We start from the raw sequence: 14,068 nt of genomic DNA, 5'->3' as shown, positions 1-14,068 counted from the left end.
TGGAACCACGAGGACTGTGAGGAAATGAGCCCAAAAACTGCACATACAGGGACCCCAGGTAACAGAGCAAAGGCTCCCACCATGTATTGCCAAACAGCCAGTTAGTAATCGGTAGTTGGAGAGTTTTTTATGATGCTTATCTGTATAGATAAGCAGATATAAAGAGCTGTTAAAATAATGTACAGGTATGCAGAGACATTTAGATTGTAATATAGTCATAAGCAAGGTACTTAGGGCACTTTCACACTGAGGCACGGGGGCATCGGTGGCAAAACCCTGCTAGTTTTAGCAGCACTTTACCATAGTTTTCGAGGCGCTTTTCGGCCACTAGCGGGATGCTCTTAACCCCCACTAGCGGGCGAATAAAGGGTTAAAAGCGCCCGCAAAGCACCGCTGCCGAGGCGCTGTAGCGGCGCTGTCCATTGATTTTAATGGGCAGGGTGCTTTAGGAGCTGTGTATACACTGCTCCTAAAGCACCTCAAAGATGCTGCTTGCAGGACTTTTTTTTAATGTCCCACAAGAGTGACAGGAGAGGCGCTTTGCAGGTGCTGTTTTTAGCGCTATAGCGCCTGTAAAACCTTCGAGATTAAATCTGGCTAGTATCCAGTTGCATATCTCATGAATGAAATCAAAATGATCTGCCTCATAGTTCAGCATACCTTAGTCTCCACCGTCAGCTTCCAGTGCAACCTACTCCCAGTTGTGTGCTGCAGGAATGACCACACAGGAAGGAGCAGATATACCCAGCTGGAGGGCTTGATGATTCAATCCCCAATTGAATAATAGGGGACAGCTGATAAGGCAAGATGGAAATGCTGTGCCTGAGTCTGGGCATCCAGTGTCCATCATTGATCCCTCTGCATCAGGGCGTGCAGCGCAGCCACCCCCCCAAAACCCAGACCTTTTGTGGTTGGACTACCATCCTACATAAAGGACATTATTCACCATTTGCAGATTTTGGAGGGCTTCCACGTCGATGACCGCACTATTCTTGTGGCCATTGACATTGAGGCCCTATATAGTTCTATACCTCACGACAGAGGCCTAGCTGCCATCCAAAACGTACTACTCCGAAGAAGCCATTATGAGCGCCAACACAGCGAGATCGTCCTGGCATCTTTGGAATTCATCTTACAACATAACCATTTTACCTTTTCCGGCTCCCACTACCTCCAGGTACAGGGGGCAGCCATGGGAACGTGTTGCGCCCCCTCCTAAGCCAACCTGTACCTGGGGGAGCGGGAGAGGGATTTGTTTTTTGATGATACAACATCTATGTACACGGACCATGCGATCACATTGTACCGATATATTGATGATATTCTAATCTTATGGGACAGCCCCACTACACTTTTGAACCAATTTCTTGATTACATCAATCAGAATAACACCTTCAATCTCAAATTTACCATGACTTGTAGTCCATCCACCATTACATTTTTGGATGTAGCTATACATAAACATGCCAACGGCCATCTGTCTAGTGAACTATTTAGAAAACTTATGGCAGGAAACACCATACTTGGGGCCTCTAGCTTCCATCCGGAACCTTTGATAGCCTCTATCCCATATGGACAATATGTTTGGGCTAGACGCAACTGCTCGAGTGATGCCCTATTTGAGAAGGAGGCTCAAACACTAAGAGCTAGACTACGCAAAAGAGGGTATTCTAATAAGATATAAGCATATAAGAAAGCAAAACATAGATCATGGGATGAGATACTTTTTTCTAAAAAAAAAAAGGTGCAAGAAACTAATACTACTAGAATCATAATGATATATTGTAGGCAACATAAGCAAATTAGTGGTAATTTTAGTAAATACTGGCATCTTTAAAGTATTGATTCTACTTTAGCCCCTTTTGTTGAGAGAGATAAAAAAATGCAAGATTATGGGTACCTGTGGGAACTGTGGCTATTGCCAATGTATGGACACCTGTAAATGTATCACCTTACCAAATGGGGAGAGATTTAAACCTAAACATTATATTAACTGCCACACCCCTGGAATAGTTTACCTATTATCATGTGCGGCTGTTACTATGGTGGCAAGACTAAGTTGGAATTCTGGCGCATAATCTATTGACATATAATGAGCATTGATAAAAAAAAGATTCAGAATTACCACTTGGTAGACATAGTTCTCTGGTTCACAGGGAAACTACTCCAAAAATTAAATTTTTGGCATTAGATCATATCTATGCGAAATCCCAGAGGGGGGTTCAATAAATTGCTTTTAAAGAGTGAACTAAGATGGATTTACCATCTTAAAGCCACCATGCCACGAGGCCTCAATGAGGCGTTTAATTTTAAATCTTATTTATCAAGCTTCCAATCAGGTGTATGTGAACTAGATCTATAGTTTATTCTGCACAATCTATTCATACATTCTATGTTATATTGTTTATTTTTTTATGTTTTTCATTCAATATTTTTTTATTTATTATTTTCTTTTTGGTGTTGTACGCTCTTTGTCCTTTTCAGATTGGCTATTCTATGGGATATACAGTGTGCTTCCTATGTTCATTGCCAATCTGGCAGTGTGCATAAAAGAAATTTAGTGTGTATAACTGTCATACCTGTTATCACCACTAGGGGTCAAACCTCTGCATATGCTGTGCAATGTCTATGTGTAATGGATGATTGCATGTCCCTGGACTGTGCATGCGTGGACACCCTTTTCTTTTTTTCTGGAGGATTGGGCCCTCTCTGCACTGTCTGGTGCGCATGGGTTCAACTCACGCCGACCCCCTCCTCCCATTTGGGGCATGGATGGACTTCCTTTCTGGCCTTAGGGAATCGCAGGGTCCTCGCCATTTCCCTTCCCGCTTGCGTTTTACCCTGGAGCATGGTAGTGCGACCGCACGCGCGTCGGTGGCGTGATGACGTGGGACGCGGCACCACTCTCTTTTGGGGGGGGGGTGTTGGCCACGCCGAGGTATCCATGATGGATGCTGGATACCCAGATTTAGGCACCAGCGTTTCCATCTTGCCTTATCAGCTGTTCCCTATTATTCAATTGGGGATTGAATCATCAAGCCCTCCAGCTGGGTATATCTGCTCCTTCCTGTGTAGTCATTTCTGCAGCGCACAACTGGGAGTAGGTTGCACTGGAGCTGACTGTGGAGACTAAGGTATGCTGAACTATCAGGCAGATCATTTTGTTTTCAATCATGAGATATGCAACTGGATACTAGCCAGATTTTATCTCTAAATACCTTGCTTATGACTATATTACAATTTAAATGTCCCTGCATACCTGTACATTATATTAAAGCGGTGTTTCACTGTCTCTACATAATTTATTTTTTTCTAACACTGACAATGTTTAATCTATTTTAATCTTTAACTTACTTGTTCCATTTCTGCAGCTTACTGCTCTCATTTTTCTCTAGGAAAAATAACTTATAAAAGTTCCTGTAGTCGGTTTTCATCTTGCCTGTGGGCATGTGAAGCCCACAGGCATCCTCTTCCGGGATACAGTGCTGCTGATCGACCAGCATGCACCGCCCGTTCTAGCCCCGATCTCGCGCATGCGCAGTAAAGACAAATCGGAGCACCGTCAAGAGCTCCTGGTTAAGTCTCACGAGATTTGGCGGAGGTTATCCGCAACGTCTCCTGGGATGAAAGACAATGAGATCCCAGGAGACAGTGCGCCGACCCAGGAGACAGTGCAGCGAAGAAAGGATATGACGATAATACCCGCAAAGTCCACGCCCACAACCGCAGGGACAGAACAAAGGAAAGACAGATAATGTAAGGTAGGGAAAAAAAAAAAAAAAGCTCCATATGGCACTCAGTGTTGCCTTTAGAAGCCACCGAGATGCTGTTTAAAAAATGGGTGAAGATCCGCTTTAACAACTCTTTAGATCTGCTTATCTATACAGATGAGCATCATAATAAACTCTCCAATGACCGACTGGCTGTTTGGCATTACCTGGGGTCCCTGTATGTGCAGTTTTGGGCTCATTTGCTTATGGTCCTCGTGGTTCCATCTGGTGCATATCTGTGCTGCCCTCTCTGGGAAACAACTGATCACTTACTCATCAGTTATATGCAATATCTGTTTTTTTTATAATTTTGTAAGTATGACATATGATCTGTTTATGCCATATATAGATACATGAATGCACTTTTCTTTGCTCTATATGCATTTTTATGTTACTATTTTACTAATATGATATATTTATATTGTAGAACCACTACTACCCATTTGACAGAAAAACTTCTGAAGGAATATAATTAGTCAGAAACATGTAAGGTGTCTACACCAGTATGTATGACAGCTAGCCCACCAGTATTCATGGGCAGTATGTGCCAGACATACAGAATGCGTTATTTTGGGTATTATGTATCATGATCTTATAGTCACAATTGCATTAATACTATATGATGTTCATCGTTGATTTGTACTATTTTATTACGTTGTTATAATAAAATATATATTTTTTACACCTACATTTTGGTCTGCCTGTCAAAAATTCATGTGGAGGTTTTGCCATGCTTTATGCACCAGCTGTTTTTGGTTCTAAAAGCTACTAGAAGCTGGCACAAAAATGCTATTATCAGCATTTTTCATCCAGTGTTTTTCTGGCATTTTTTTTAGCTTATAGTGTGCATGAGGCCTTACTAAAACTAGAGCACTCAGAATCTGGTGCAGCTGTGCATGGTAGCCAATCAGCTTCTATCTACTGCTTGTTCAATTACACTTTGACAATAAAACCTGGAAGGTTTCCTTGCAAAGCTGCACCAGATTTGGCATGCCCCAGTTTTAGTAAATCTCCCCTTGGTGTCATATAACCCAGAAAGAAAAGTTGCTGGATGGCAGAGTAGAGACCTAGGGGGTTGATTTACTAAAGGCAAATCCACTCTGCACTACAAGTGCACTTGAAAATACACTTGGAAGTGCAGTTGCTGTAAATCTGAGGGGAAGATCTGAAATCAGGGGAAGCTCTGCTGATTTTATCATCCAATCATGTACAAGCTAAAATGCTGTTTTTTATTTTCCTTGCCTGTCCCCCTCAGATCTACAGGGACTGCACTTGTAGTGCAAAGTGGATTTGCCTTTAGTAAATAAACCCCTAGGAGTCTGTGGGTAGTAGCACCAGTGAGGAGATTTGTATTGCAGCAAAAGCTGCTTTTTAAATTTTAACACATGCTTGACCACTGTTTTTTTTTTTTTTAATTTTATTTTACATCCATGGTGGAGTTGGGCTTTTGATACAATAAAAATATAGAGCCAGCATGTAAAAAATGAGAAATTTTACATAAAAATGACTTGAAGCAATAATAACTGAAAATGCATGATATGTTCCCTTTAAATGTAACTCCAGGCATCTAATGGCGCCACAGATTTAAATGACAGGTTTACTTTAAAAACATACTGGTTGTCCAAAGAGTATATACAGTGCCTTGAAAAAGTATTCATACCCCTTGAAATTTTCCACATTTTGTCATGTTACAACCAAAAAATGTAAATGTATTTTATTGGGATTTTATGTGATAGACCAACACAAAGTGGCACATAATTGTGAAGTGGAAGGAAAATGATAAATGGCTTTCCAAATAAATATGTGAAAAGTGTGGAGTGTATTTGTATAGCGCCCCCCCTGAGTCAATACTTTGTAGAATCACCTTTCACTGCAATTACAGCTACAAGTCTTTTCAGGAATGTCTCTACCAGCTTTGCACATCTAGAGAGTGACATTTTTGCCCATTCTTCTTTGCACAATAGCTCAAGCTCTGTCAGATTGAATGGAGAGCGTCTGTGAACAGCAATTTTCAAGTCTTGCCATAGATTCTCAATTGGATTTCGGTCTGGACTTTGGGCCATTCTAACACATGAATATGCTTTGATCTAAACCAGTGATTCTCAACCAGGTTTCAGTGGAACCCTAGGGTTCCACCAGAGGTTGCTGGGAGTTCCTTCAGCATTGGGCAATTACTGCCTCTCAGATAAGTTCCCACTGACACCATTGATCTTTTTAACTATCTGTAAGGAGGTAATTCTTCCCAATGGCCACAAGTGTAAGGACCATTCTTCCCACTGACCATCACACTAATGTATCATGAGTTGTAGATTTCTAATTTTTAGCAGGGGTTCCCTGAGACCGAAGAACTATTTCAAGGGTTCCTCTGTGTTGAAAAGGTTGAGAAAGGCTGATCTAAACCATTCCATTGTAGCTCTGCCTGTATGTTTAGGGTCATTGTCCTGCTGGAAGGTGAACCTCCACCCCAGTCTCAAGTCTTTTGCAGACTCTAACAGGTTTTCTTCTAAGATTGCCCTGTATTTGGCTCCATCCATCTTCCCATCAACTCTGACAAGCTCCCTGTCCCTGCTGAAGAAAAGCATCCCCACAACATGATGCTTCCACCACCATAGGTTGGACTTGATGGACTTTGTGTCTTTTTTCATCTTCACCTACTATGTAACTATATGTTTCACAGGGGGGGTAGTGTGTTCAGGGTGATGTGCAGTGTTAATTTTCTGCCACAAATAGCATTTTGCTTTCGGGCCAAAAAGTTCAATTTGGTCTCATTTGACCAGAGTACCTTCTTCCACATGTTTGCTGTGTCCTCCACATGGCTTCTCACAAATGTAAACAGGACTTCTTATTTCTTTCTTTCAACAATGGCTTTCTTCTTGCCACTCTTCTATAAAGGCCAGATTTGTGGAGAGCACGACTAATAGTTGTCCTGTGGACAGATTCTCCCACCTGAGCTGTGGATCTCTGTAGCTCCTCCAGAATTACCATGGGCCTCTTGGATGCTTTTCTGATTAATGCTCTCCTTGCCTGGCCTGTCAGTTTAGGTGAACGGCCATGTCTTGGTAGGTTTGCAGTTGTGCTATACTCTTTCCATTTTCGGATGATGGATTGAACAGTGCTCTGTGAGATGTTCAAAGCTTGGGATATTTTTTTAGAACCTAACCCTGCTTCTCCACAACTTTATCCCTGACCTGTCTGGTGTGTTCCTTGGCCTTCATGATGCTGTTTGTTCACTAAGATTCTCTAAAAAACCTCTGAAGGATTCACAGAACAGATGTATTTATATTGAGATTAAATTATACACAGGTATTTACTAATTAAGTGACTTCTAAAGGCAATTGGTTCCACTAGATTTTAGTTAGGGGTATCAGAGTAAAGGGGGCTGAATATAAATGCACGACACACTTTTCACATATTTATTTGTAAGAAATGTTGAAAACCATTTATCATTTTCCTTTCACTTCACAATTATGTGCCACTTTGTGTTGGTCTTTCACATAAAACCCCAATAAAATACATTGATGTTTTTGGTTGTAACATGACAAAATGTGGAAAATTTCAGGGGGTATGAATCCTTTTTAAGGCACTGTAGGTATGTGAGCTTGTATGATTGATAGTGATATAGTGATGTCATATTGGAAGCTCTTCTGGGGAGGGAACTAATGCAAATGGTTCCGTGCATTCTGTAAAATGCTGTGCAATACATTGACACTTATCAATACAGGAAATCATTATCAGAATTAAATCTCAGTTTCAGGGAAACTGTATCTAGAATGGCATGCACCAATAAGTAAAGAAACGTATCACACTGACTTTGTTTTTTATTGGCTATAGAGCAGTGATCACGGTGCACAGGGAGGAGTAGGGACAGGGGGAGAGCACAGCATTGCAGTAGGTCAGGCCTCCCCCTGTGCGAAGTTAACCCTTTCACACAAATGGCTCAGCCTATCCCCCAACTAGCAGGGACATCTTCTAGCTCCACAGCTGGCAACAAACGGGTTAATTTCTGTAGGACTTTCAGCCGGCAGAGCCCAGACCCGCTTGCTGACTTTAGTTTCCCATAGTGCTTATGCTGCAGGACAGGAATTCAGAAGGTGAGCCCTGCTGGAACTCTACCTGGCCGAAGGTAACAGTTTATGACTGAGATTAACAGGACAGGTTCAGACAACATTACGCATCTATATCAGTGATTATCTGGCTGTAAGTTATTGGAGAAGAATAAGACGTAACTAGCTTTCTATATAGAGAAGGCGGAGGCTTTGATCATTAACCCCTTTGTTGCAGGAGTACCCGAAACAACATTTTAGGATATACTTCAGAGGACGTTCGGTTACTCGGAGCTGAAATTCCCTAACAGTCCTTATCCGGTTAGCCCTGCTGATGCCACATGCAGTCACGCATTGCTAGGCATGCTTCTCAGAAGAGGAGCGAGCAAAGGGGAGATGCAGAAGAATGAGTGTCTCAGTGCCTCCTTCACTCTTAGGAGGTGGCTAATCAGCTCCGGGTGGATGACCAGTTTCTCTCTCTCTCTGCCATGGAATGCTGATTGCATGGATGTCCCCTGCCGGTTTGGAGATTTTGCAGCTGGCATGAGGTGTAGGTTTGGGGAAGGGAGGGTCAGTCTTTATTTTTATGATGGAGGGACAGAGAGAGGGAGATGAAAGGGACAATTTACATCCAACGTCCAAGGTCAAGATTGCTAGAAAAGAGGATAAAAGAAGAGTGTAAAAAAGCTTGGCAAAGAAAATATACAAGAGTTCACAATAACAAAAGTTAGAGTACCTGTTGTTTCTCTTCAGGCTCCTCAGGGGAGGGCTCTGTCTCACAATACACCACTGCTTTCGTGACCAGCATATCCGGGTGTTGTAACTTAGCCTCTTTTATAGCCATGGCCAGAGCCTAGGAGGATTAAGAGGTTGGGTGAAGTGGAAAAATAAAGTATTGTCGTATACAGTGCATTGAAATTTTCCACATTTTGTCATGTTACAACCAGAAATGTAAATGTATTTTATTGGGATTTTATGTGATAGACCAACACAAAGTGGCACATAATTGTGAAGTGGAAGGAAAATGATGAATGGTTTTCAAAATCTTGTACAAATAAATATGTGAAAAGTGTGGCGTGCATTTGTATTCAGCCCCCCTGAGTCAATACTTAGTAGAACCACCTTTCCCTGCAATTACAGCTGCAAGTCTTTTTGGGGATGTCTCTACCAGCTTTGAAAATCTAGAGTGAAAATTTTGCCCATTCTTCTTTGCAAAATAGCTCAAGCTCTGTCAGATTGGATGGAGAGCATCTGTGAACAGCAAGTCTTGCCACAGATTCTCAGTTGGATTTAGGTCTGGACTTTGACTGGGCCATTCTAACACATAAGTATGCTTTAAACCACAGGTGTCAAACACAAGGCCCACGGGCCGAATCCGGCAATCCAGGCCATGTCATGTGGCCCTCACACCTCTCCTGCAGCTGCAGGAGAGCTCCAGCCCTCCTCTGGTCCTCCTCCAGACCCCTACTTTCTACTTTCAAGCAACGCATCCAGCTTCTTCCCAGCAGCAGCATAAGGAAAGGGGGTGCACTGTGATGTTAGGGAGAGTAGGGGACTCAACTTCTGATGGTGGGGTGGCTCTTGACATCTAATGTAAGGGGAGGGGATGCGCTGAGGACAATCATGGTGCTGATGCGGCCCACAATGAAGTTGAGTTTGACACCCCTGCTTTAAACTAAACCATTCCATTGTAGCTCTGGCTGTATGTTTAGGGTCGTTGTCCTGCTGGAAGGTGAATCTCCGCCCCAGTCTCAAGTCTTTTTGCAGGCTCTAACAGGTTTTCTTCTAAGATTGCCCTGTATTTGGCTCCATCCATCTTCCCATCAACTCTGACCAGCTTCCCTGTCCCTGCTGAAGAAAAGCATCCCTACAACATGATGCTGCTACCACCATGTTTCACAGTGGGGATGGTGTGTTAAGGGTAATGTGCAGTGTTAGTTTTCTGCCACACATAGCGTTTTACTTTTAGGCCAAAAAGTTCAATTCTGGTCTCATCTGACCAGAGCACCTTCTTCCACATGTTTGCAGTGTCCTCCACATGGCTTCTCGCAAACGGGAATTCTTAAGGCTTTCTTTCAACAATGGCTTTCTTCTTGCCACTCTTCAATAAAGGCCAGAGTTGTGGAATGTATGACTAATAGTTGTCCTCTGGACAGATTCTCCCACCTGAGCTGCAGTTCCTCCAGAGTTACCATGAGCCTCTTTGGCTGCTTCTCTGATTAATGCTCTCCTTGCCTGGCCTGTCAGTTTAGGTGGACGGCCATGTCTTGATAGGTTTGAAGTTTGTAGTGCCATACTCTTTCCATTTTCGGATGATGGATTGAACAGTGCTTATGAGATGTTCAAAGCTTGGGATATTTTTTTATAACCAAACTCTGTTTTAAACTTCTCCACAACGTTATCCCTGACCTGTCTCGTGTGTTCCTTGGCCTTCATGAAGCTGTTTGGTCACTAATGTTCTCTAACAAACATCTGAGGGCTTCACAGAACAGCTGTATTTATACTGAGATTAAATTACACACAGGTGAACTCTATTTACTAATTAGGTGACTACTGAAGGCAATTAGTTCCACTAGATTTAAGTTAGCGGTATCAGACTAAAGGGGGCTAAATACAAATGCACGCCACACTTTTCTCATATTTATTTGTAAAAAATGTTGAAAACCATTTATCATTTTCCTTCCACTTCACAATTATGTGCTACTTTGTGTTGGTCTATCACATAAAATCCCAATAAAAATACATTTACGTTTTTGGTTGTAACGTGACAAAATGTGGAAAATTTCAAAGGGAATGAATACTTTTTCAAGGCACTGTATGCATAAGGACATGTTTCATCTGTGTCTTTCTTACATTTTTCCTTTTTTTTTAATTAAAGCCCATTACCACCTTTCATAGCCTGAACTTTCCTGAGGACCCCCCCCCCCCCACACACACACACACCTATTTAAAAAGAATGCACTGGGTTAACCATTCTCAGCCTGGGTTCTGTGGAACCATAGGATTCCTCCAAAGGTTACCAGGGGTTCCTCGGTTTGTGGCTGATTAACCTTCCATTTGATGATGTCTTCATAGATCCAGGGCCAACTCCATTTGGCAAAGCCAGCAACATAATACCAATTATCTCTTGTAGCTGTCTGTGAGGTTGGCATTCTGACCACCACTTTTGGGGTGGCAGTCTCCTTACTGTAGGGTGTATTTTCCCATTGACCTGCAATGAATTGGTTTTAGCAAGGGTTCCCTGAGATCTAAAAGTTTTTTTAGGGGTTCTTCTGGGTGAAAAAGGTTGAGAAAGACTGCACTGGATACTTACCTTTTAATAAAGCAACTTTTTTTGCCAGTCCAGTGAGATCATAGGTTCTTCCTCTTCAGTGGGGCATGTTCATGGCCCCCTGGACTCACAGGAAATGGGTTGAATGGTGCTGGTTGTCATTCAACTCAAAAGAGAAGCACCAAGAGTGTTGAGAACTCCAGTGCCAGACTGAGACCTCATTCACACGGGCATACTAAATTATATACCTGTGAACACACAGCTGATCACAGATCCAGGTAAAGAGCCACTCACAGCGGCTCTTTACCATGTGACCAGCTGTGTCCAATCACAGCTGATCACAGCGTAAACAGGATTTGCCAGTTTACGCGTTAGTAGAGCCAGTAAGCGGCAATCCACGCAGGGGACATGTACACTGATAATCAGGGCACTGATCATCAGGCAGCTCCAACAGTGCCCATCAGTGCTCCCTGTCAGTGCCTCCTCATCAGTGCATACTATTAGTTCACATCAGTGCAGTCTATCAGTGCAGCCTCATTGGCACACATCAGTGAAGGAGAGAAGTTACTTATTTACAAAATTTTATAGCAGAAACTAAGAAACTTTTTTTTTTTTTTAAATTTCGGTATTTTTTTCATTTGTTTAGCAACAAAATAAAAAACCCAGCGGTGATTAAATAGCACCAAAAAAAGCTCTATCTGTCTCAAAAAAATGATAATGATTGTCATTCAAAGTGCGACAGCCTTGAGTGCTGAAAATTGTCCTGGGCAGGAAGGAGATGAAATTGCCCAGTAGGCATGTGGTTAAAGTAGTTCTAAAGACTTTAGAAGACTCTAATGCACTTTATGCATTAAGATAAAAAACCTTCTGTGTACAGCAGCCCCCCTAATACTTACCTGAGCCCCATCTCGATCTAGCGATGTTGCACGAGAGATTGGGCTGAGACGGCAGCAAAGCGCCATTGGCTCCCGCTGCTGTCAAAGTCAGTGAGCCAACGAGGAGATAGAGGGGGCAGGGCGGGGCCGCAGCTCGTGTCTGAATGGACACAGGGAGCTGCGTCTCGGCTCGGGAGCAACCATAGCTAGCTGCTTGCTGTGGGGGCACTCGGCAGGAGGAAGGAGTCAGTAGAGCCAAAGAGGGACCCGAGAAGAGAAGGATCTGGGCTGCTCTGTGCAAAGACACTGCACAGAGCAGGAAAGTATAACATGTTATTTTTAACAAAAAAAACCCATAACTTTAGTATCACTTTACGGTTAAAAAAAAAAAACCCTTTTGCCTTTTTAACCACTTTAACATCAGCAAATATTTTATGGTATGTTAGTTGGTATGCATCACCTGCTCTTGATCCACATCTTCATCCCCTGTAATAATTATCCTCTTCTCTATCCTTGTCTCAGAGAATCCACCCTTTACAGTCTGCACATACAGAAGATGAAATTAGATTGCAGTTACAAGAATGAAGGAATAAAAAGAGAGTGGAAAGAAGTTAAGTAGAATATATAATGCTGTATTGTAAACAGTAGTCATTATATAGTTATACAAAGTTATTTTCATTTTGTTGTCATGTTTTTGATGTTGATGTTTGAGGTATGCACTATATGGCCAAACATTTGTGGATTCCTGACCATCACACATACCAATATGGAAAAAAGTATGTGGACACCCATCCAAAATATTAAGTTCAGGTGTTTCCATTAAATAATTGTGGTAGTGCTCCAGCATTCAACCCCTGTTCACACCAGTGCGATTTGGCAAATCCAAATCGCATGACAAGTCGCGCCCCATTGTAGGCAATGGAACTATTCAAATTGCCGCGACTCATGTCGCAGCTACTTTGAAAAAAGCTCCTTCACTACTTTTTGCCCATTTCATTGCGACTTGCATAGACTTTTGTTGTATAAAATCGGCAGTGCAAATCGCAGAAGTAGCACAATTTCAAAGCTGCACCGGTGTGAATGGGGGCTCAAACCTTTTAGCCGATTTAAGATAAGCCCAAAGCAAAAAAAAAAATGGGCGAAAGGGAAAACATGACTAGGGGAACAGGGGAATCAAGGAGATATAGGCATATTTTTTAGAACCAGGAGATATGAGGTTATTTACCATTATTGGCTAGTTTGTAGATAGAGGAGGGGCTGTGGAGCATCTTCAAGGAGTGATTTGAAAGTCTTCAAGTAGTTGGAGAAAGAAAGAAGAAACTTCCCGTTTTGCTTTGGATCAGTTCTATTTGCTGGTCGTTATGGCCAGGCGGTTGGGGTCTTTGGAGGTGTTCAAAAATTGACTGATATCTCATATTAGGGACCCATCTAAGGTATGGAGTCCTCTGTTGAATACCAGTTAATGGTGGGTCAACTAGGAAGTTGGAACATGGAGGTATCTGTGGAGAGTTGGGATTTGCCCTGAGCCAGTGTGGTGCGGCTGGGGTCCTTTAGACCCCTTTCACACTGAGGCAGTTTTCAGGCGTTTTAGTGCTAAAAATAGCGCCTGAAAAGCACCTGAAAACCTCCTCCCAATCATTTGAGTGGGTGATTTCACGCTGGGGCGGTGCGCTTGCGGGGCGGTAGAAAAAGTCCTGCAAGTAGCATCTTCTTGGGCATGTTTGGGGAGCTGTAAAAAGTGCTCGAAAAACGACCCTGACCATTGAATAGGCAGCGTTTCCAAAGCTCCTTAAAAGCGTTTCAAAAGCACCGCAAAACATGGCTTTGTTTTGTAAAGGTCACGTGACCTTAAAAAAAAAAGCGACCCGCCAGCGCCCAAAAAGCACCGCAAATGCAATGCTAAAGCACCGCAAAAACAACCGGCGCTTTAGCGGCTGTTTTAGCAGCGTGTCAGTGTGAAAGGGGTCTTAAGTGGTCACACAGATACAAACCTGCTGTTTGTTTTTTGTGCCTCCAAAGACCAGCAACCTTTATGGTCATCGTTATTATCATTACTGTTTCTGTTTTAAGGAATATCATATATTTTGGTTGTTTTGTTAACAAATGGCC

General features: G+C 42.6%; 1 protein-coding gene across 9 annotated transcripts in view; it reads right to left on the bottom strand.

Annotated features, from left to right (window-relative positions):
* Positions 1 to 7,570: 7,570 nt before the first annotated feature.
* EPB41L1 (erythrocyte membrane protein band 4.1 like 1) overlaps positions 7,571 to 14,068 on the bottom strand; it is a 223,362-nt gene continuing 216,864 nt past the window's right edge. For all 9 annotated transcript variants that reach the window (XM_073606505.1, XM_073606503.1, XM_073606506.1 and 6 more), the window contains 3 exons: positions 12,420 to 12,500; positions 8,550 to 8,666; positions 7,571 to 8,466 (listed from right to left, as the gene is read on the bottom strand). In XM_073606505.1, coding sequence (XP_073462606.1) covers positions 8,458 to 8,466; positions 8,550 to 8,666; positions 12,420 to 12,500 — 207 coding nt within the window. In that variant the 3' untranslated portion in view covers positions 7,571 to 8,457. The remainder of the gene's footprint in view (positions 8,467 to 8,549; positions 8,667 to 12,419; positions 12,501 to 14,068) is intronic.

The sequence above is a fragment of the Aquarana catesbeiana genome, linkage group LG12 (genome assembly GCF_042186555.1).
Source record: "Aquarana catesbeiana isolate 2022-GZ linkage group LG12, ASM4218655v1, whole genome shotgun sequence".
NCBI classification, from domain to species: domain Eukaryota; kingdom Metazoa; phylum Chordata; class Amphibia; order Anura; family Ranidae; genus Aquarana; species Aquarana catesbeiana.
This window is presented reverse-complemented; position numbering and strand designations above follow the sequence as displayed.